General features: G+C 45.9%; 1 protein-coding gene and 1 pseudogene across 1 annotated transcript; both read right to left on the bottom strand.

Annotated features, from left to right (window-relative positions):
• Nucleotides 1-4,904: 4,904 nt before the first annotated feature.
• LOC136653430 (serine protease 27-like) lies at nt 4,905-18,843 on the bottom strand. The gene is made up of 7 exons (XM_066630328.1): nt 18,786-18,843; nt 15,658-15,678; nt 13,460-13,622; nt 11,064-11,335; nt 6,545-6,714; nt 5,057-5,243; nt 4,905-4,924 (listed from the first exon to the last, which is right to left on the bottom strand). Exons 1-7 carry the CDS (start codon nt 18,841-18,843, stop codon nt 4,905-4,907), a joined length of 891 nt encoding a protein of 296 aa, XP_066486425.1.
• Nucleotides 13,989-14,111, bottom strand: LOC136654476 (5S ribosomal RNA; annotated as a pseudogene).
• Nucleotides 18,844-21,865: the final 3,022 nt, after the last annotated feature.

Genomic DNA, 21,865 nt, shown 5'->3' with positions numbered 1-21,865 from the left:
TGAGCTATCAGCTTGTCAATTTCACGACACACCAGTTAGGTGGGTCAGAACCCACAGTTTGGGAAACACTGCTTTAGACAATAAAATGAGGTAGGTTTGTACAAATATGTAGCTTTTATATCAGATACTTTGTGTGTAACATGAGAATAGCTCACACTGAAAATTGGTCTTACTGTTTGTCTCAATATTTACAAATTATTATCTTATTATCTCCAGTCTTGCAACTTCTTTAAACTAGAAGGACTGGCTGATCATTAAGAAGTTGGATTTATATATATTTTTTTGTTGGGTTCCCCCTCCCTCCCTCCAATGAATAGGACTTTTGTAGAGTTGCTTACAACATAATCTTAATCTAATTTTAATGAAGATTGAATGGAGAGCCAGTATAGGATTAGACTTTCTACACTTCCATTAAATTTTCCACAGGTTAATTTAAAGGCTTTTAAAAATCACTGCTATATCACCCTATACACTTAGATAAAATGGTAAACACAGCAAATAGTTGCTGGCAAAGCCAGGCCACAAATGCTGACCTTCAGCTGTGATGGCAGTATTGCACTGCATTGCAAAATATTGGACATTATTGTTGAAGGAAATTTTTTAAGTATCGTGTTAGGGTAAATACCAGGGTAAACACACCAGGAGTTGTTTTATTCTTAACATGCATACAGAGTATCAATTGAAGGATACATTGCTCATTGGAAATCTTTTGGTTGCTGTTAAAATTCTTTGTAAGAGACACTGGAAAAATGCAAGTATACTTTTGATAAGTGAATGGTGGTTGAAAATACTTGAACTGGTTGAAATTTACAAATTGATGGCATTAATGCATAGAAGAAATGGATAGTAAAAAATATGTGACAGATAGGCTCTGTGTATTTATTCTTACATCGAGCAAATCTATTTCTCTGGATTGGAATAATTAATTTGGTGTATGTATCTACATCCATATGCTAATATATTTATATTTATTCATAATTACATCTAACATGTACAAAATTTGTCTAATTTTATTTTCTTTGGAGACAGAAATGCACTCCTCACTGGTTTCGGGTCTGATGAAATCATAGAGATACGAAAAGGCTGGACTTGCACTTCCAGCTCCTGATTGAAAACTGCCTTGTGTAGTAGAGCAGGGGGTCTCAAATCTTTTAGTACTGGAACCCACGTTTTAGAATGACAATCTGCCAGGGCCCACTGGAAGTGATGTCATTAACCTGGGAGTGATGTCATGGCTGGAAGTGACATCATCAAGCAGGAAAATTTTTAACATCCCCCATATGACAAAATGTAATTAATTAATTACAAATTTACAAGTATAAATTTAAATTTTTTTAAAATAAAGAACCCTCCTAACCCTCCCTAGCAGCAGCTCATCTGTTTAAAAAAAAAAAAATTCCTCCAACATCCCAAAGACTGCTACCCTATTCACACTTACCTAGGCGTAAGCCCCATTGACTGTCATTTTTAAAGCATATACATAATAGCCAGTTGAAAATACAGATCTGTCACACTTCCCCAAATGCAGTCACATACCATGGTAATATCAAGTCTAATATATTAAAAATAAAATGCACATTGAAATGAATGGGGACCCACCTGAAATTGGCCTGCAACCCGATTCTGATCCATACAGTCAAAGCAGAGAAAAGAAAGTTTGAAATACTTCCTGGTGGCCAGGGAAGGTAAAATGATACAGTATGTTTTTCAGCACTGCCCTCTGCTTTAGATATTTAGTACATGATTTGTCTTTCATGGTATGTTTAATGCTTGTGTTTATGTTTGTATGTCCATTACAACTTTGATGGCAATCCTTGGGTTGGGAGCAGATGCCAGGATATTTAGGCAACCAAACAGGGAAGAGTAGTCCATAAGCAACTGAGATATAGAGCTATCTAGCTGCAAATCTGTAGAGCAGACCTGGTGAAGTTATAATTACTATATACAGCTTTCAATTTAAAAAGTTCATGAAGTGATTTACATAGGAACCACACAACAAATTTATATAAATATTATAAATATATTTCAATAAGGGTAGTTCATAAAGTGGTTAACATAGTAAAATAAATCAAATGTTTCCCTATCCCCAAAGGGTTCACAATCTAATTTAAAAAAAAATACAGAAAAGACACCAGCAAACAGCCACTGGAAAAGATGCCATGCTGGAGGGAAGGACAGTTGCTCTCCCCCTGCTAAATAAAAGAGGGCACCACTTTCAATGGTTCCACATTGCCCTCTACAACACATAGCCCCCTCCTCCAAAAAGGCTTACAATCTTGTGTAGGGGTGTCCAAGGGCCACATCATCTATCTGACACTGTGTTGGGGGCCAGGGAAAAAGAATTCATTTACATTTAAAATTTGAACAAATTTACATAAATGAATTTATTAGGGATGGAACTTATATGAATGAATGAAGGTCTCACAATAGCTCAAGACCTATAAAAGGCCTTGTGCAGAGCAAGGCTGACCTTTCATTCACTGCTGCTGCTGCTGCACAGACATGAAACAGCAAGCAGTGGAGGAAGCCCTCGGCCCACAGCTCATGCAAGAGATCAAACTGTCAGTCCTCGCACAGTCAGAGCAGTCATGTTGGGCCAGCATGGACTCCAGCCAGGGCCTGGAGCACAGAGATATCAGTACGAGCCCTGCCTGTTCTTGTTCAGAGGTGGAAGCTTTCCTAACCACTTAGGCTATGTTTACAGGGTCATAACCCTAGTCCTAGCTTGGTGTGGAGTCCAGTGGCCAGACAGCCCCATTTTTCCTGAAGGCTAAAGTCGGGGATGGTCCTTTGGCCACCTTCTGCCCCTGAGTCGGAAGGTAGCAGCCCCCTGAGGTGCCTGGTTACTGGTTCCCTTGGCCTTCTGGGGCTCTGGCCCCCTGGTGTTGCTGTTCCCCTTCTCTGGGGTCCCAGGGGCATGGGCTTGCCTCTGGGAGATGAACCCTCCAGAAGCCCTGAAAGGTGTCTTGCCTCTCCCCCCTGCCAGGGACTGCCAGGAACCAGCCCCAGGGATCACTTCCTCTTCCCTCCCCCCAGTCCCTGGAAAGAAGCCCAGAGAAAAACCTCCTCTCCCTCTGACCGCTGGGCTCCTCCCTTTCTGGCTCTGCCCCTGGCCCAAGATCTTGCGATATCTTGGGTCTTGCAGAAGTGGCCTGCAAGTCAGAGCAGAGCTCAGGTGTCAGTTGCAGGCTGCTCATTTGGTTGCAGTTGCACTCAGCAGGGGTGCGGCCCATTCCCCATGCTGTGGTGGTGGCGGTGGCGGCCGCTCCAGATCCCACCATGACCACCCTTTCCTGGCTGGGCTGTCCGGGCCCATGCCAGACTCCCCCAGGCCCTGGGCATACCTCCACCTGTTTCCCAAGGTTGCCTTCCAACCGTGCCTGCGCAGGGTTTCTACCCTCCATTGTCCCTCTGGGTTAGCCAGGGCTGGATCCTGCCAAATCTGGTTGCCCTGCATGACCCTGCTCCCCTAGTTTCCGGTAAGCATGGGGGGAAAAGGGGGCTCCTGGGGGGCATGGGGTGAACAGGAACAGTTGCTCTCTATCTGGTAAATATAAGGGAGTTACCACGTTGAAATGTGCTTCTGTGCCCTGTTAGCAGGGGCTAGGGTATGGTCTATATACAAATTGCCTAGGAGTTCATCAGACATGACATGACAATCTACTATCCATCTCATTGGTTCAGAGAGGTATGCAAGAATACAGCTAAGCATTCTGAGTACACTCCAAAGTGATACATAAAGTGCCAAAATTTGGCATTTCCTCAAGGGCACTTAAACAATAAATGAATCTGCCACTGAAACAACTGCCGGAAGGGACCAATCACCCCATTTAGGATATTTAATAGCTTTTAATAATTCTGGATATTTCTTTCATCAAAATAAGCTGAGTAGTAAGGAAACAAGTGCTGTGATGCTGATGATTAAAGAATACTCATTCAAAGATTAAAAGCACTAAAACTTGTCCTAATCATGTCATAACTATCATTTTTACAAGGGGGTGTAAGGTACACAATTTCCTCTGCATCTGAATGAATGAACCGTGCCAGGAGCAAGAAGGAATATCAGCCTACTCTCACCCCTCTGTCTGGGCATCAAGGCTGGCCTTAGGAGCTTTGGAGTCCAACTGGAAACATTTTTTGCAAGGCCCCAGGTTCACAGGCCCAAGGTCTATAGAATCTTAAAGTTATAAATAACATTTATTTATAGGCTTGAAATCTCTATGGTGGAATGGAAAGCAATCAAAATGTGTGCTTTAAAAGTGCATGTGAGTTAATGGACCAAATGGATCTAAGCACATTTTAATAAATTGCATACATCTAAGCCTACTAGAAAACAAACACAAATTTGTTTACACAAATAAACACAAATAAAAACACAAATAAAGCACAAAACACAAATAAACACAAAGGTAGATTACCTTTGAAAAATAATTACAGAACCACTTGTTTTAATGACTGTGAAACGATTTAGTAAAAATACTGATTTTATTTATTGCTTGGGAAAAAAAAATCAAAATTTCTGTTGTGATATGGTGTGACTAGAATATATTACTCTTGCTGGGGGGGGGGCCCTTAGGTGCAGGGCCCAATTTGGAGCAATTGGTTTAAAGCTGGCCCTGCTGGGCATCCTTACTGTTTGGGTAGAAAGCGAGTCCCACTGAGGGTATCTTGCCCAAGGCCCCCCCCCCCCAAAAAAAAACAAAACAAAACAAAAAAAACACCTGGAGACAGCATTAGACTGATAATTTCAAGGGTTCTTCAGGGTAAACCACAGCACACAAACCACTTATGAATGTTTTGAATAATGAGTACACAGATATGGGCGAAAGAATCAGAAAGAGGTGCAGGACAGTTTTCTGAAACTCCGCACGAGGTGATTTGGGACATATCTAAAAGGCACCCAACTAGACCCTTTTCTTGTTAGCTGGAAGGCCAGAGGCAGAGAGACGAGGATCTCATAGGAAGATCAAAGCAAAAGAGACCAGGAGGAGTGCCAGAGCGGGAGTATTGCATAGTCCACCACCTTTACAAGTGTCTCTATTCCCAGTTCCATCACTTCCATCACTGCCGCATTCTACAAAGGTTAGGGTGGGTATTTTTTCATAGATCCAATCGGCATAGCAAGCTACTGAAGTGTAGACACCAGGAAAGTTGGGCTGGGCACAGCCTTCTCCCCAACTCACAACCCCAGCTAGGATCCAGGCGTTACCACATGGGCAAACCAAGGGTCCTCCAGAGTCACCCTGTGGAGAGAGATGGGAATTTGCATGGGTTTGTGGAAAACAGTCTGAAATCAGTTTTGGGATGCTGGTTCGAAAAATGAGCTGGAATCAGGTTCAGATTACACCTTAGCCCTATGCTCACCAAATGGTTTTAGGCTAATCTCTCTCTCTCTCTCTCTCTCTCTCTCTCTCTCTCTCTCTCTCTCTCACACACACACACACACACACACACACACACAGAATGATGCAAAGAAAGTGAATCCTTAGCACCACTGAAAGTCATGAGACAAGTTGCCATCATCACTGATTCACAATGCAATCTGCAGCTGCCTGATCTCGGAAGCTAAGCAGGGTCAGGCCTGGTTAGTACTTGGATGGGAGACCGCTTGGGAATACCGGGTGCTGTAGGCTTAGTCTTTCGAGACTGAAGGTTGCCAACCTACCTATTCAGACTTAAGGCCCATTAAAATCTAATGAGCCTTACTTCCAGGAAAGTGTCTAGAAAATTGCAGCCTCAGACACCTACATTTCCAGGGGACTTAGGCATGGCTTTCTTTGATACAGCTTACTAAGTTTTAATACTAATTTGCTCTGCAATGTTCCATCAATTTGATTGATCTGTTGAATCAGTGACAGGACCGTTGTGTCCTGAACAACTGTGCCCCGGTCAAATACATACTGATACTGGACGTTTGTGTCCTGGACATTTGGAATTGACCTTGGCAACTTAGGCCGGATCCTAACCCCTCTCCCAGCTGGTCCAGCATTACATTGGGCTGCTCGGATTTGTATCAGCCATTTTGCTGGCACAGATCTGAGTAGACCCATAGGGGTGGCTGGCGCACCACATGGAGTAAAGAGATAAATATCCCCTTAGTCTGAATTGCACCACAGCTACCTCTTAGTCTGTGCTGGGTACAGTGCAGGCCATTTGACCTGTCTGTTCCAGTGCAGGTTAGGATTGGGCTGTTGGTCTACTACAGGTGCCAGCTCTATAAAGGGCCAGCCTATTTATGATGCCAACTGGAGCAGTTTCCTCAAACAGCTGACTGAGGGAGAGGGGGAATCTCTGTCTGCTTACTTGCTCCCCCTGCTCCCCCTTCTGCTTCTGCTATCTGGATTGGCAGAGGAAGAAGGGGGACAGAGAGGAAGAGGAAAAGTGCAGGGGAGGAGAGTGTTGAGCTAGGGCAGTGGAGGGTGGGAGGAACAGAGGTTGGCATATCATCCAGTAAAGGGAGGCAGCATTTGGCATGCCACCTCCGGTGTCGGGAGGTTTGGGGCTGGCCCGGACGCTATGAAGATGCAGTGATGAGGCATCTTACCTGACAGGCATCCTTTCCACCTTCTGGGTAACCAGCACAGAACATATCAGGCTTGACAGGATCCGGCTCCAGGTCTACTGGTGGATTAATGCTGAACAAATTATTGCAGGTATCTCGGTCTATGAGTGGCACCTCCAGTTCCTGAAGAATTTGGGGACTCTGCAAGGCCTCTGGAAGAGAGATACATGGGAACTTGCAATCATGGAACACAGGGACAGGAGACTTTCAGTGTGTAGAACTGCAAGGCGAGCCCTGATCCATAAATAAACAACGGATATGGAACATAAGAACATAAGAACAGCCCCACTGGATCAGGCCATTGGCCCATCTAGTCCAGCTTCCTGTATCTCACAGCGGCCCACCAAATGCCCCAGGGAGCACACCAGATAACAAGAGACCTCATCCTGGTGCCCTCCCTTGCATCTGGCTTTCTGACATAGCCCATTTCTAAAATCAGGAGGTTGCACATACATATCATGGCTTTTACCCCGTAATGGATTTTTCCTCCAGAAACTTGTCCAATCCCCTTTTAAAGGCGTCCAGGCCAGACGCCATCACCACATCCTGTGGCAAGGAGTTCCACAGACCAACCACACTCTGAGTAAAGAAATATTTTCTTTTGTCTGTTCTAACTCTCCCAACACTCAATTTTAGTGGATTCCCCCTGGAATCTGTGGATACGGGGGCTCCTGTATATATAAGTGTGAAAAATAAAATAGCAATGTATAGGCTACCTATACAGTCCACCTTTATTATCTGGGGTGATCCATTCCAGGACTCCCCCGGAAACAAGGATATGCAAATCCATGGCCACTTCCAGTTTGCTTGTCAAACCCTGGCTTTTGAAGGTCTCCGGGAAGTCTTAGGGGGCCCGCGGAGGCCTCAGAAGGTCTCCAGGAGGCCTCAGAAAACCACTTTCGGTTTGACAAGCAAACCAGAAGTGGCTTTCCCCTGGAATCCATGGCATCCGCAGTGTGTCACATTCATGGATACCGAATCTGTGGATAACGGGTACACTGTAGTTAGGCTCCTGCTGTTTAGCACTTATTCCTTCCCTATCTCCACATGTATTGGCACAAACGTATGCATGGCCACTCAGAAGTAAGTCCCATTGAGTTCAGTGGGATTTATTCCTGGATAAGTGTGTCTAGAATTGCTCAGCAAATACTTGGGAGGCTGTACACTCAACCTCTTAAAAGACTCAATTTCTCTTGGTTCCACATACAGAAGAAGAGAAAATTTCCTCAGAGTACTGTGGCAGACGTGATCATCAAAAAACTAACAAGATAATAACAAACCCAGTACAGATGCTACATGTTTTTAAAACAAAGCATAAAGAAATAGAAAGATAAATCAGTTTTTAAAAAACTGACTCAAACCCAATCTCCAGAGCAAATGCCTTAGAACTGTAGCAACATCACGGAAGATGGGGTGTGGTGTTCATAGTGCCCCTTGCTCTAAGTAAGTGCAGGGTTAAAGCCCAGGTGGTAGCTAGAGGTGTGCTGCACAGCTGCAGCCACTAGAGGCTAAAGTGAACCTAGAAGTATATTAACAGCACCTGGAGGAACTAGGGGATGTGGGTTGTAGAAGGAGTGTAGGTTGGAGAGGAGACTGGCTGACCCTGGATTGTGGCTTGGCTTACTGGCTCTGGACTCTGGTTTGGCAACTAACATAACATAAGAACAGCCCCACTGGATCAGGGCATAGGCCCATCTAGTCCAGCTTCCTGTATCTCACAGTGGCCCACCAAATGCCCTAGGGAGCACACCAGATAACAAGAGACCTCATCCTGGTGCCCTCCCTTGCATCTGGCATTCTGACATAACCCATTTCTAAAATCAGGAGGTTGCGCATACACATCATGGCTTGTACCCCATAATGGATTTTTCCTCCAGAAACTTGTCCATTCCCCTTTTAAAGGTGTCCAGGCTAGACGCCATCACCACATCCTGTGGCAAGGGGTTCCACAGACCAACCACATGCTGAGTAAAGAAATATTTTCTTTTGTCTGTTCTAACTCTCCCAACACTCAATTTAGTGGATGTCCCCTGGTTCTGGTGTTACGTGAGAGTGTAAAGAGCATCTCCCTATCCACCCTGTCCATCCCCTGCATAATTTTGTATGTCTCAATCATGTCCCCCCTCAGGCGTCTCTTTTCTAGGCTGAAGAGGCCCAAACGCCGTAGCCTTTCCTCATAAGGAAGGTGCCCCAGCCCCGTAATCATCTTAGTCGCTCTCTTTTGCACCTTTTCCATTTCCACTATGTCTTTTTTGAGATGCGGTGACCAGAACTGGACACAATACTCCAGGTGTGGCCTTACCATAGATTTGTACATCGGCATTATAATATAAGCCGTTTTGTTCTCAATACCTTTTCTAATGATCCCAAGCATATAATTGGCCTTCTTCACTGCTGCCGCACATTGGGTCGACACTTTCATCGACCTGTCCACCACCACCTCAAGATCTCTCTCCCGATCTGTCACAGACAGCTCAGAACCCATCATCCGATATCTAAAGTTTTGATTTTTTGCAACTCTCATTGATTGGACTGGGTTACCTGGAATCTGACTTTGGACTGTGACTCAGTTTTTAGGCTCTGGACTCTTGTCTGGCAACTCTAACTGATTGGACTGGGACTTGACTCTGACTTTTGCTTGCTGCACTTGTGAGTTTAACAAGGGAAACTAATCAGCCTTAAGCAGGCATGAGGCCCAGTGGGGAGGAGCTGTGGCAAGACAAGAACTCATTATGTAAAAGAAGAGAGAAGATGCAAAGCAATAATTCTCCAAAGCACATGTTTAACACATCACCATGATGGATCACCATAATGCAGCAGCGTACTGAGCCTGCTGTGAGGGGGTGGGCTGCCCCTGCAGCACACCATGAGTTTGCTGTGGAGGAGGGGTGTGCAGTGCTTGCCACACCTTAGAGTGGTAAGCAGAGCACAGATGGGCCCCTCTCAACTTCCCCTGTGTTCATTTGGTTCCAAATCAAAGCCATTCCAGATGTGTGTGGGGTGAGGGGAGGGAGGAGTGATGTGCCATTGAAGGGAGGGTGATGTGATGCTGCACACGGGGGGGGGGGGAGGATGTAATGTGACAGCATTATCACATCACCTCTGCCCCAGCTGCTGGCCGGCCTAGCTACACTGTTGCTATAAAGCTATAAATATGCTTCAAACAGTGTGACACATATTAATCTTTATAGGATGCACTTTGACCCATGGTTAAAGAATAAGGCGATGCTGTAGCTGTTCCAAAGTATCACTGAAATTTGGACTCGCTTCTCTGACATCTATTCGTTGTGTTATAAATAAATGTTACTGACTCTTTGACAATTCTGAGTTTGCTTCCTTATTTTTTGATAGTTTTCCTCACTGTTTTGCTAGTTCAGTACAGCAAGTTCATCCAGGCCATTGGTTCCCAACCTTCACAAGCCCATGGACCACTGAGACAAAAATTGGAATAGTCGTGGACCACATGTGGCTGTGGAGAATCTGGTCTCCCCCCTTTCTGGTGGTCCATCTCCCAAGGGCTCTCCCACAAACTATCAGAGAGGATGGAGAATGAACTACCCACAGCCACAGCTGACACTTCAATAGTTGTGGCTGTGGGCAATTCATTCTCTGCCCTCTTTAGTGGTCTGTGGGAGATTTCTTGCATGGTGAGACACTGGAAGTGATGAAAGGTGATTTTTTTCCCCCCTGAGACCTCATGGACCACTTCTTAGGGTCTTGCAGACCACCTGTGGTCCACAGAGTACAGGTTGGGAACCAGTGATCTAGGCTGATGGGAATGTGGCCCAGGCTGCTGTGTGGACCTCAATGCTGGTTAAGCAGCCCTCCTTGGAGATTCACTTGGGTGCAGTGGTGACCCATGAAGATCAAGCAACTTCCATCTTGAAGAGCAAGCTGCAAAAAAAAAAAAAAGGGGGGGGGCTGTGCTTTTCCCCTGTACTAAATCTCAGAAACAACTTTTCATATGGAGCAAACATGCCACTGTTTGCATGCATCAGCTGGGTCACAGAGTTTGCTGAAAGAAATTGCCCTGGGAGGATTGAAGGCTGGAGCTCAGGTAATGCCAGTGGAAATGGGATTTGTCATGGTAAGTAACATTCCAAAGGCAGGATTTCCAAGTACTGGCCATGTGACTCTCCCTCTCACATGTGAATAGCTCAAGCCCAGTTGGCCAATGAGAATATAGAGCAGAGCTCAACAGGATGACTCATAACTCACAGCTTTTCACCAGTATCCCTGTGGCAGCTCTGACAGGAGCTCCCAGTCTAATGGGATGTGCTTTGTATGTCCAATTTAATTTGCTCACATCCATCCCTTGTTATCTTTGTTTCTCCCTATGGGAAAGCTTTAGATTGTAAGCTCCTTGGGGCAGGGAGTGATCCTTCTTCCTGATCTTGTAAAGCACTATGTACATTGATATGATGGGAAAAAGAGAAAGCTCAGTATCTGAATGAGCATAAAACAAACAAACAAAAGATGTACCCTCCCCGCAATCCCTCACCTCCACTTTTGACTTCTCCCCACCCAGTAACCCAGCATCTTGTTCCTGCTGGGAACCGGACAGAAGATTTTGGCACGCAGACTGGAAGGATGTAGGCAGAGTAAGTCACAGGTGTATCCAACTGTAGTAAAGCAATATCCCCGCTGGAGCCTTCATATCCCTGGTAGGCAGGGTTGAGGATGACTTCTTTCACAGAGGATATCACAGTGTTGTCTGAGATATCCATGAGTTTATAAGCACCCAGCTTCACCTCATATGGGTCACACTGGGATCTGCACAAAACAACAACAATAGCAAAAAAATAAAATATTATACGGCAGTAGAAGCAGGGAACCAGCCAAACTGAGCTTGGGGTTTCTGTAAGAGTTGTGAGTTGACACAAGTGGAGGTTCTCAGAGCTGAAGTTTAGCTGGAGGTAGCCAGTGGTCAGGGGCTGGGGGCAAGCAGAGGGAGAGAGAAAAAAAGATCAGGCAAGCAGGTAAGGGAGAAGGCAAGAGGGAAGAGGCAAAGGGAAGTGAGAGAGAAGAGGACAAAAGAGGGAGACAGGTAGGTGGCTAACCTACCTTGGGGTGGTGGTGGACAGGTCGATGAAAGTGTCGACCCAATGTGCGGCGGCAGTGAAGAAGGCCAATTCTATGCTTGGGATCATTAGGAAGGGTATTGAGAACAAAACGGCTAGTATTATAATGCCATTGTACAAATCTATGGTAAGGCCACACCTGGAGTACTGTGTCCAGTTCTGGTCGCCGCATCTCAAAAAAGACATAGTGGAAATGGAAAAGGTGCAAAAGAGAGCGACTAAGATGATTACGGGGCTGGGGCACCTTCCTTATGAGGAAAGGCTACGGCGTTTGGGCCTCTTCAGCCTAGAAAAGAGACGCCTGAGGGGGGACATGATTGAGACATACAAAATTATGCAGGGGATGGACAGAGTGGATAGGGAGATGCTCTTTACACTCTCACATAACACCAGAACCAGGGGACATCCACTAAAATTGAGTGTTGGGCGGGTTAGGACAGACAAAAGAAAATATTTCTTTACTCAGTGTGTGGTCGGTCTGTGGAACTCCTTGCCACAGGATGTGGTGCTGGCGTCTAGCCTAAACGCCTTTAAAAGGGGATTGGACAAGTTTCTGGAGGAAAAATCCATTATGGGGTACAAGCCATGATGTGTATGCGCAACCTCCTGATTTTAGAAATGGGTTATGTCAGAATGCCAGATTCAAGGGAGGGCACCAGGATGAGGTCTCTTGTTATCTGGTGTGCTCCCTGGGGCATTTGGTGGGCTGCTGTGAGATACAGGAAGCTGGATTAGATGGGCCTATGGCCTGATCCAGTGGGGCTGTTCTTATGTTCTTATGTAGGTGGAGCAGAGAGAGGAGGTGGACTGGGTTGGGGCAGAGGGGTGGAGCTAAGAGGGGGAAGGCAGAAGAAGAAGAGCCCTAGCAGTGGTGATTATTCCCTGCTTCTTCAGGCTACCACCTCGCTGCCCCTAATGGAAGGGTCCTGGTCGTGGCTCCCTCAGGCACCAACAGATTTCCTGCATTTCACTTAAGCAGAAATTCCATAATTTCCTGCAACCAGAAATACCTTCCTCCTCATGATGAGGATGAAAATATTTAAATTTGAATTTTACATTTATTCCTTTGCCCTCCTCTTTAATGCCCAGTATAGGTGGAGTTGGTACAGACTTGCGTGGATTTTCTTTCCTTCTGTTCAGTCATCAGCAATAAGTGCCAGATATCTGCGGCACACAGTTTTATGCCTAGGTGGACGGACACCCCAAGCAAATTCTGCTACATATTCTTTACTTGCAAACATTTGCTTTTCTGCAGGGATCGAATGTTTCCCAGCATCCTCAGTCTAGCTGTTGGTATTATGGCTAATCCTCAGCGCTTGTCAGATTCATTGTGAGAATGTGGAACCAGGTGCCTTACTCTTTTGCCACCAGAAGATGGAGCTGCAGGACGTCAAGTCTGTTGCATTTCAGCACCACCTCCCCCCCCCAATGGTCAGAGGGTGGTATTGCAGAAGCTACTGACTCAGCAGAGGTCTGGTGCCACAAGGGGACCAAGAAGTTTCTGTCAAGGATGCTTGATCAAGCTGCTGGTTTGGGCTCTTTAATTTGAGCAATATATTGGTAAGGTACCAAATGGCCCACCTACCGGCTGACTGTTCCACCCACCCAACCTGACTCCAGTTTGCCAATCATTATATTCCCTCCTTCCCCATGTTTGCCTGCCAGTCAATCATCTGCTTCTCACTTGAGTAGTCTTGATAACTTTGTCTTGCTGAGACCAAGACACTAACAGTGACCAAGTATTAGCCTGCCTTTGTAGTTACCTATGTGGTGATGCTTTCTGATGACATCAGAGCCACATGCATTAGATACTTACTCAGTGAAGCAATGTGCTGCTGTCACTACCCATTGCTCGTTTATGAGGGAGCCCCCGCAAACAGACTGACCTCCGCACATAATGCTGACCTGCCAGGGCCATGCCCCTTCAGAGGCATCTTGCCCTCCGACAATTCGTGAAGAGATCATTGGTTGCCCACAAGCTGCGGAATAAGGAGAGGAAAAGAGGTAGGGTGACTGAATGACAGCACAATCCTATGCATATCTACTCAGAAGTAAATACTACTGAATCCGATGGGACTTACTCCCAGGTAACTGTCTAGGACTGCAGCCTGACATAATTGCAAAGAGGACATCTTGCAAAGGAAGAGCTGGAAAGCACCTTGGCCAAACAGAATTTCTCCACTTGACTTGATTTGTGAATATTTGCTCAGAATTTTAAACCACATTTAAATGATTGACGTTCCTGCTAGTAAATTTGGCTAGTTCCTCATTCATGAGTACAGTACAATATTGCCTTTATATGGTTGGTTGGTTGGCAACCTTCAGTCTCGAAAGACTATGGTATAAGCCTACAGCACCTGGTATTCCCAAGCGGTCTCCCATCCAAATACTAACCAGGCCTGACCCTGCTTAGCTTCCGAGATCAGATGAGATCAGGCATGTGCAGGGTAACAGTTAGGGTTCAATGCTATGCATGCCTACTTAGAAGTAGGTCCTATGGTAGTCAATGGGGTTTACTCGCAGGAATGTGTGCACTACACTGCAAACCTATGCACACTTTCCTGGGAATAAATCCCATTGGACAAAATGGGACCTACTTCTGTGTAGATATGCATAGTATTGTGTTTGTTTTTTTAATCTGTCTGTGGAAGCAGTAAACTTTGGAAGAAGGATAAATAAAGGAAATGGCTATATTTGGAATGACAGATTAAGAAAACTGTTGGATTTTGAATCTTAGTGAAAGACTAAGCTCCACTTTGGTGGTGATGATAGAATCCAGAAAGTGGTGATAGAATACAGAAAGCTGGGTAACCTTCATATCTATATGTTTCTTGCAGTGGCGTTCCTGGAGAGGGGGCAAAACATAAGTTTTCTCAGGAGCAGCAGCGCCTATTGCCTTCAGAGCCTCCCTCTTGCCTTCAGAGCCAGTTGCAGTCACTTCCCTGGCTTCGACTGGCTCTGAAGGTAAGGTGGAGGGGCACTTTAAACAGATGTCGCTGCTCCTGACAAAACTTATGTTTTGCCCCCTCTCCAGGAATGCCACTGGTCTCTTGACCCCAGAGCTGTATGCAGAAACCTCTAAGATCTTGGACTTCCCATAAGGATCAGAGATGACTGAAGCTGCAACATTTTTTTGTGTGTGGGGGTGGGGAACTTTCTGTACAGGACAACCCTGGTGGTTGGGTCTTGTGTCAACTATGATAATTATAGTTGGGAGGAAATTTTCACAGACATATCAAATTGTTACAGGAAGGTGGGGAGAATGTCACTTTCCTATATAATATATGGCTTGGTGTTTTTTTTTTTTACATGTAAACAACCTGGGTGGTCAAGCTTGGCTCAAGACCTCCCAATGCCCAAGAAGGTGTGGCAAATGCTGCCTCATCTTATCTAGTGATATACCAGTCTCTGCTCCATGCACTCCCTGGATTGGCAAAAGAAAAGGGGGATGGAAGAGAGAGTGTGCAGGAGTGTAGAGTGGTGGGCTAGAGCATCTCCTTCACTAGTACCGTGAGACTACCCATATTCCTTCATGCTTATCTTTGAAGGCTTAAGGACTAGAAACTAGAGTGACTCATGCTCTTTAGCCCACCACTCTCCTCTCCTTCATACTTCCTGTTTTACTCCATCTCTTCTATTCCATTAGGAGCAATGGAATAGTAGGAGAAGAAGTGGGTGGACAGAGATGGGAACTCTCCACTAATCTGGTGCCTGAGGTGACAGCCTTAGTTGGCCTCATGGATGGGCCAGTCGTGTGGAGTGCTAACCTTTGTACTCTCTGGAATCATGCAGCCACATATAGGATGGGGCACATTTTGCTTGCTCTGTTCTCATGACTCCTTTGAAGGAAGTTAATCCTCCCTAGAGGGATTAACATGTGATGTGGTGCAAGGAGAATCCAAACTTCAGGTAGCAGATTGGAATGGATGATCTTAAGGTCTGTGTATGAGCAATCCCTGCCTTTGTTTCTCTCTTGCTGTAAAAGCCATGTGCAACAAACTGAAGGGCTCTTACCTCCTTCTGAGCTGGCAGCACCTGGAGTAGAAAAAAAAAAAAAGAACAAAGTCATTTCAGGTAAGAGAAGTTGTTGAAAACACTAACAAAAAAGACACCTGAAACTGAACACAGGAACAAGGGGAAAGGCTCTTGGTTGTAACCTGTTCCTAATTTATTGAAAAGCTACTACCTCTGTTATTAGTATAGTCCTAGCCAAATTACCAGGATGTGTACAGAGCAACTGTTACCCTGCAGATGCCTGATCTTGGAAGCTAAGCAGGGTCAGGCCTGGTTAGTACTTGGATGGGAGACCGCCTGGGAATACTGGGTGCTGTAGGCTTTATACCATAGTTTTCGAGACTGAAGGTTGCCAACCGACAGAGCTTCATTTGAATCTGAGGTGTTTCTAATGCCAGAGCTCTGCCCTGCAACATATTAAACAGGAGTTCAGCTGTAAAGTAAAAAGAACTGTGCCTCTGAACATGTGCAGAGAGCACCTTCAAAATAACCACAACCGGAACCCCTGTAACTAGGATTAGGACTCCCAGGACACAAGACTTCTTGAATGCCAACATCATTAAGAAATCTGTATCTTGTGCGGGCAGATTCTATCAGTTTCACACTGAAAAGATGATTCCTTTCCTTCTTCCTTGTCAGGGTCACAGCCCTTGTGTGCATATGTGTGGGTGTGTTTCAGAGCAATGTTATCATGTCACTGTGACCGTTTCTGGGGCACGGCCCAGAAGTGTGTGATTCAGGCACCTTGTTGGAACTAAGCAAGTCTGGAACTTGTCAGAGGCTGGATGGGAGTCCCACATGCACACACCTTGTGTCCCATGATCAGAGAACAGTGCACACTGTTTAGGGCTTAGAAGCTCTTACTTAAAAACTTGTGACTTGAATGTTGGGGGCAAGTGAAATGTGGGGGCCCCTCAAAAAGGAGCAATTTTGGGTTTGGTTGCCACATTCACCAAGGTGTTTGAAGGAGGGTCATTTTGGGCAGTAGTGATTTTCTTTCTTTCGTACTACATTTTTTGCCACCATTGCCACCATTGCTGGTGTTGGCAATGGACTGCCTCTCAAGACACTGCTGCCTGAAAGCTGCCATTTTGCCACCCCTCAAATGACCCAATGCTGTGCATTCTGGGGGGAAAAAAGTTAGGAAAAAATTTTTTTAAGACACCCTGTACCTGTAAGAGTAAGCCCCCCCCAATATTTGCAAATGTCACCGCCCCCCAATTTGCCCCCTATGAATGGGGTGCACATCTTCTGGAGGGGGGCTTATTGCTGAGCTCTAAATGGTTGGCAACCTTCAGTCTCGAAAGACTATGGTATAAGCCTACAGCACCTGGTATTCCCAAGTGGTCTCCCATCCAAGTACTAACCAGGCCTGACCCTGCTTAGCTTGCAAGATCAGTCGAGATCAGGCATGAACAGGGCAATTTTGTAAATAAATAACTTGAAAATAAGTACTATATTTCTTCTTTTAATCACTGGAGATGTGAGTTCATGTAAGTATATTGAACAGAGTTGGATGTTCAGTTTAAAAAAATCTATCATTCCTCCTCCCCCCCGAAAGGCAAGAAGGCAAAAACAAGGATTTATTTGAACCTAGGAAAAACAGATTATCTATGCAAGGAGCTGGTCCTGAAGTCAAGTGGGCTTTGAACACACCTTTTCCTCCCAGAAACAAATGCCTCAAAATGCAGCAAATGTTAACAACAACAATTGATATTGTGCCATAAATATGCATGGACTTTACAGAATGCAAGGTCTCTGCCCAGAGTGGTTTACAATCTATAATCTGACAAAGGGGAGACAACAAGGGAAGGGGTGAAAATGGAGTGGGGTGAAACAGGCAAATAATAATAATAATAATAATAATAATAATAATAATAATAATAATAAAACTTTATTTATATCCCGCCCTTCTCCCTAAAGGGACCCAGGGCGGCTAACAACATGTAAAAAAAACAGATTTTAAAAAACATTAACACATAGCAGATAAAAACATTTAAAAACACATTAACAGGGGCCATAAAAACAGTAGTCAGATTAAAAGACAGAATAAAAGAGCAAGTCACAGAGGAATCAAGCCTGTAAAAAGCTAAAAGATGTATAAGAATGTTAAGAAGGCCAGAAATCAGAAGGCTTGTATAAACAACAGTGTTTTCAGGCCTCGCCGAAAACTCTCAAGAAAGGGAGCCATTCTCAAATCAAGAGGAAGGGAGTTCCATAATGTTGGTGCCACTACCGAGAAGGCCCTATTTCTTGCAGCCGCTCCCCGGACCTCCTTGGGTGGTGGCACTTGTAAAAAGGCCTTCTCTGATGACCTGAGAGGGCGAGCCGGTCATGTATATTGTAAGAATATACAATAACTTGGAAACAGCTTGTGTGACACTTGAGAATGCCAGCCTGTCTTCACCCTTTCTGGTCAGGATGTCACCGAATGTGAGCAGTGTGTCTCCTTTTCCACCTAAAGCTCAACCAACTTTTCATGCACCTGGTATTGGGGAGGGTGGGATGCAAGGGTGAAGGTTTGGGTTTTTAGAAGCCCCCCACACCTTCACTAGAGAAATCAAAATCTGGCTTGTGTTGTAAAGGGGCCTCTTTGCTTGCACTTGCTACAAAACATCTCTCTCTACTGCATCCTGGACTCATTACTGAAAGATCTCCTTCTCTCCCTCCCTGCCTTTTATATGTCCCTGAAAGGCACGGGGAAATTAAAGGGCTGATTTCCAGCTCCTGAAATGTTACCGCAGTATAAGGGTGGTGTCAAGTTGGGCACTGGCTGAGGACACACCTGACCAGACTTATGGGTGAACCCCCAGGACTGGTGGGAGCAGTGACATGATTTGGAAAGGAGACTTATGCCACTGCTGTGTCCAGCCAGCCCCCCCCCCCCCACAATTGAGAGTACCCACCAAGAGGCCCCTGTATCATCAAGGAGTGTCCAGGGCATGCTCTCATTAACCAGAGGGGTGGATGGGAAGAGCCATAATTGTCTGTCAGTCAGTCCCACTGCTGATAAGCTTGCAGTGGCAGCACTCCAAGGGAACATGCCCGACACAAGGCTTTGCCCCAGGGTCACCCATCGGCTTGGTGCTGGCACTGTCCACATGTCTCCTTCCCACACCTTTACTCACCTTGCGCCATGAGCAGTGGCAGCAGCCATAGAGTCAGCGAGGGGGGCACGATTAGCATGCTTCTCGTTTCTGCTTCTTTAGCCTTCTTTGGAAGTCTCCTCCAAGAGATTTTGCTCCATCCAGTTCTGGGTAACTGATTTACTTGAACGTCAGAGTTTTTCTTTATCTGTGCTATAAAATCTCAAATCAAACGCAAACTGGTGAGGGTGGTGGCATTTCCTCTTCCTGGAGTCTGGCATCTCATTCCTCTAGATCCCAGCACAATCCCAAATCCTCTCCCTCTATCTGGCGTTCCGGAGCCTGTCTTCTACTCAGCCAGCCCATCAATCGCACTGAACTAACAGGCAGTCTCTCTCCAGGATCTCAGATTAGGGTCTCTCCTAGCCTTGCCTGGAGATGCCAGGGATTAAATGCCTGAGGTTTTCTGCAGGCAAAGCAGGGCTGGCCCATCTATGATGCCAACTGAAACAATCACTTTGGACAGCACATTGGTGGAGGAGGCATCCACCATCACCATCAGCTTGCCTGCTCATGCTCCCATTCCCTGGATTGGAAAAGAGAGGGATAAAATGGAGGAGAAAAGGTAGAGGAGAGTGGTGGACTAGAGTATCAGAGATGTTCTAGCCCACCCTTCTCTTCTCCACCTGTCCTCTTTTATTCCAATCTTCTTTTTCCAGTCCAGGGGATGGAAGGAGCAGGGGCTAGTACATCATGCTTAGCCACTGCCCCAGGCATCCAGAGGTCTTGGGCCAGTCCTAGAGGGGCTATACCATTGAGCTACAGCACCTTCCTGAGCAAATCCACAGAGCTACGACCTTCCGCTTTCCTCGGTCTAGCACTGCCACCCTTTCTGGCTGGGCTGCATTTAATAGCTACAAAACAGTTCCAAATTCGACGCATGATGCTTGATTTTCATAGCACAAAGGCATTGTAATCGGGGGAAAGCCTTGCCTACCTGAAAGCAGCTGCTTAAAAGCATAAGAGGTTGTCCAACTGAGGACATTTTAATCAATTGATCCCCAGGATTTTAGTCGATTGATTGGTGAGAGTCATACAAATATGCACCTGAGTCAAATTAAGATTTCATGTGGAAAATAGCCTTCTTTCCTTCAGCAAAGGAAAAGAAACTCTGGAAAACCACCACTGATTGACTCTGGTGGAATAGCAATGCTTTCAACATACTCTAAAAAAATGTTACCGCCCTAAGAGGTAAAAAAAGGGACAGTGATTTTCCAGGGTCAAATAGCACATAGGGATTGTCCATATTACAGACAGCTGGAGAACATTTCACCCCTTTTGCTTTAACCCCTAGGCACCACTCCTCTCCCCCAGGTGATGTGGAACTTGTGCTGCACTCATCTACAGCCATAAACTTCTACAGGACTGGTGTCTGGTTCCTTCCTTGGCTGTGGAATGTGTGGTTTAATATTCAATCTAAACATGGTATTGAACCTTTATACAAAGACGCTCCTTAGCTCACTGTTCTAAGCATGGAACTTGGTTTCAGAATAAGCATTCCCATTCAGCACAGCCTGTACGACACCCCTGGTACCTTCTTTGCTCCCCCTTCACTTGCGGTGCCTGTGGCCTCTTGTTCTAACCCAGCTCCCCCTCTTTCAGTTCAAGTGGCCCTTGTTTGCCATCACTCTTCCTACCTGGCCGGCCCTTCCTGAGTCCACCTGAAAAGCCCCAGTCGTCCTCGAAGGTCTGCTGCACCCAGAAAGTGAGAGGAAAAGCCAGGAGTCGTAAACACATAAACTTGTTCTTGATGTGAAGTTATGTTACATATTAATCACTCTGCATAAATGTGCGAACTTCCTGGTTTGGACAAAAGAACATCAGCGTTTGATATTCGATTATAACTGGCTGAAAAGGGCACATCTCCAGCTCTGTCTTTTATCTGAGGAGGAGATTTGCTTTGTTTAAAAAAACAACACACACACACACACAAAGGGATGGACTGAAGGACAGTCACAGAGAGTAAATTTGGCTGCAGGGGGAAAACGCCCATGCCCAGCATTTGGAAGAAGAGGGCACTCTGTACAGGTCTTCATATGCAAGCGGACAGATGGGTGTGTCTGACCTTCTCCACCTGGCTGGGCTTCCTTTGCAAAGTAGGTGTGTGAAAGGGGACACTTCCCTCCCCTCCCTGCCTGGGCCAGTGCCTCTCTGATGAAGCATCCAAAGATGTCTGTGTCCTGGTTCTGGGAGACTCTGACCTGGGCTTCTGCGCAGCCTCTCGAGTGATCACCAAGGCTGGAAGCCTCTGCGCAGTACTCTTTGACACAACTGTACTGTTCATGACACCAGACCAAACTTGAGCGTACGCACACTGAAAGAGGAGGGGGAGAAATTAGGCTTTGCTCCTGCAAAATGGTTTGGAGATATGTTCAGAATCTCAGATGCACTGATCTAGCCGGGGCTCTTGTGGTTGAGCGAAATTTTGGGGCTGATTCAAAGCTTCAGGGCTCTTTTTTTCTCCTCACAGGGGTGGCCCAAGATCTTATGATGCCTGAGGTGGCATGCCAAATGCTGCCCCCTTTACCCAATGATATGCCACCCTCTGCTCCTCCAACTCTCCAGTGCTCTAGCTTAGCACTCTCCTCCCCTACACATTCCTGAATACTGTAGATGTCCCGGCCTAGGCAAATAGCCTGCCCTACAGCAATAGCTTACCCTAAACAAATTGCTTGCTTAGCTGGGCCTGATGCTTCTTCTCAGCTAGTTTCAAAGGCAGCACTTGAGCACGCCTGCTGATGATGTCACTACTCCTACTGGAGGAGGAATTGCAGCCCTCCACCCCCCCCCCCCCCAAGTACATCCTTGGGCTTTACCAAAATCGGCTTGGTTGAGGGCTGGTGCACTGGTGCTCTTAGGGTGCTGGTGTACTGCGTGTGATTCTCTTAATCTTTTGTGGGCTACAGCTGGCTTTAGAGCCTTGGAGCTACAATGCCCAGCCTTTTTGCGCGTAGGACATTTTCACCACTCCTGCTCAAGAAGTTGTGGGAGATGCGGCAGGTGGCATTGTGTTGAGAGGGCTTCTTTTTCTCCCTGTGATGGTTGTGATTCCCAACTTGATG

Source organism: Tiliqua scincoides, chromosome 5 (assembly GCF_035046505.1).
Source record: "Tiliqua scincoides isolate rTilSci1 chromosome 5, rTilSci1.hap2, whole genome shotgun sequence".
NCBI classification, from domain to species: domain Eukaryota; kingdom Metazoa; phylum Chordata; class Lepidosauria; order Squamata; family Scincidae; genus Tiliqua; species Tiliqua scincoides.
This window is presented reverse-complemented; position numbering and strand designations above follow the sequence as displayed.

Bases quoted from the DNA above. Each gene is read 5' to 3' on its own strand.
- LOC136653430 (XM_066630328.1), bottom strand. From the start codon at position 18,843: ATGCTAATCGTGCCCCCCTCGCTGACTCTATGGCTGCTGCCACTGCTC. The intron at 5,244-6,544 runs GTAAGATGCCTC...CTCTCTCCACAG, and splicing joins GTGGAAAGGATGCCTGTCAG to GGTGACTCTGGAGGACCCTT. The intron at 4,925-5,056 runs GTGATGGAACTG...CTGGCCTTCCAG, and splicing joins AGAATGCGGCAGTGATGGAA to CTAACAAGAAAAGGGTCTAG.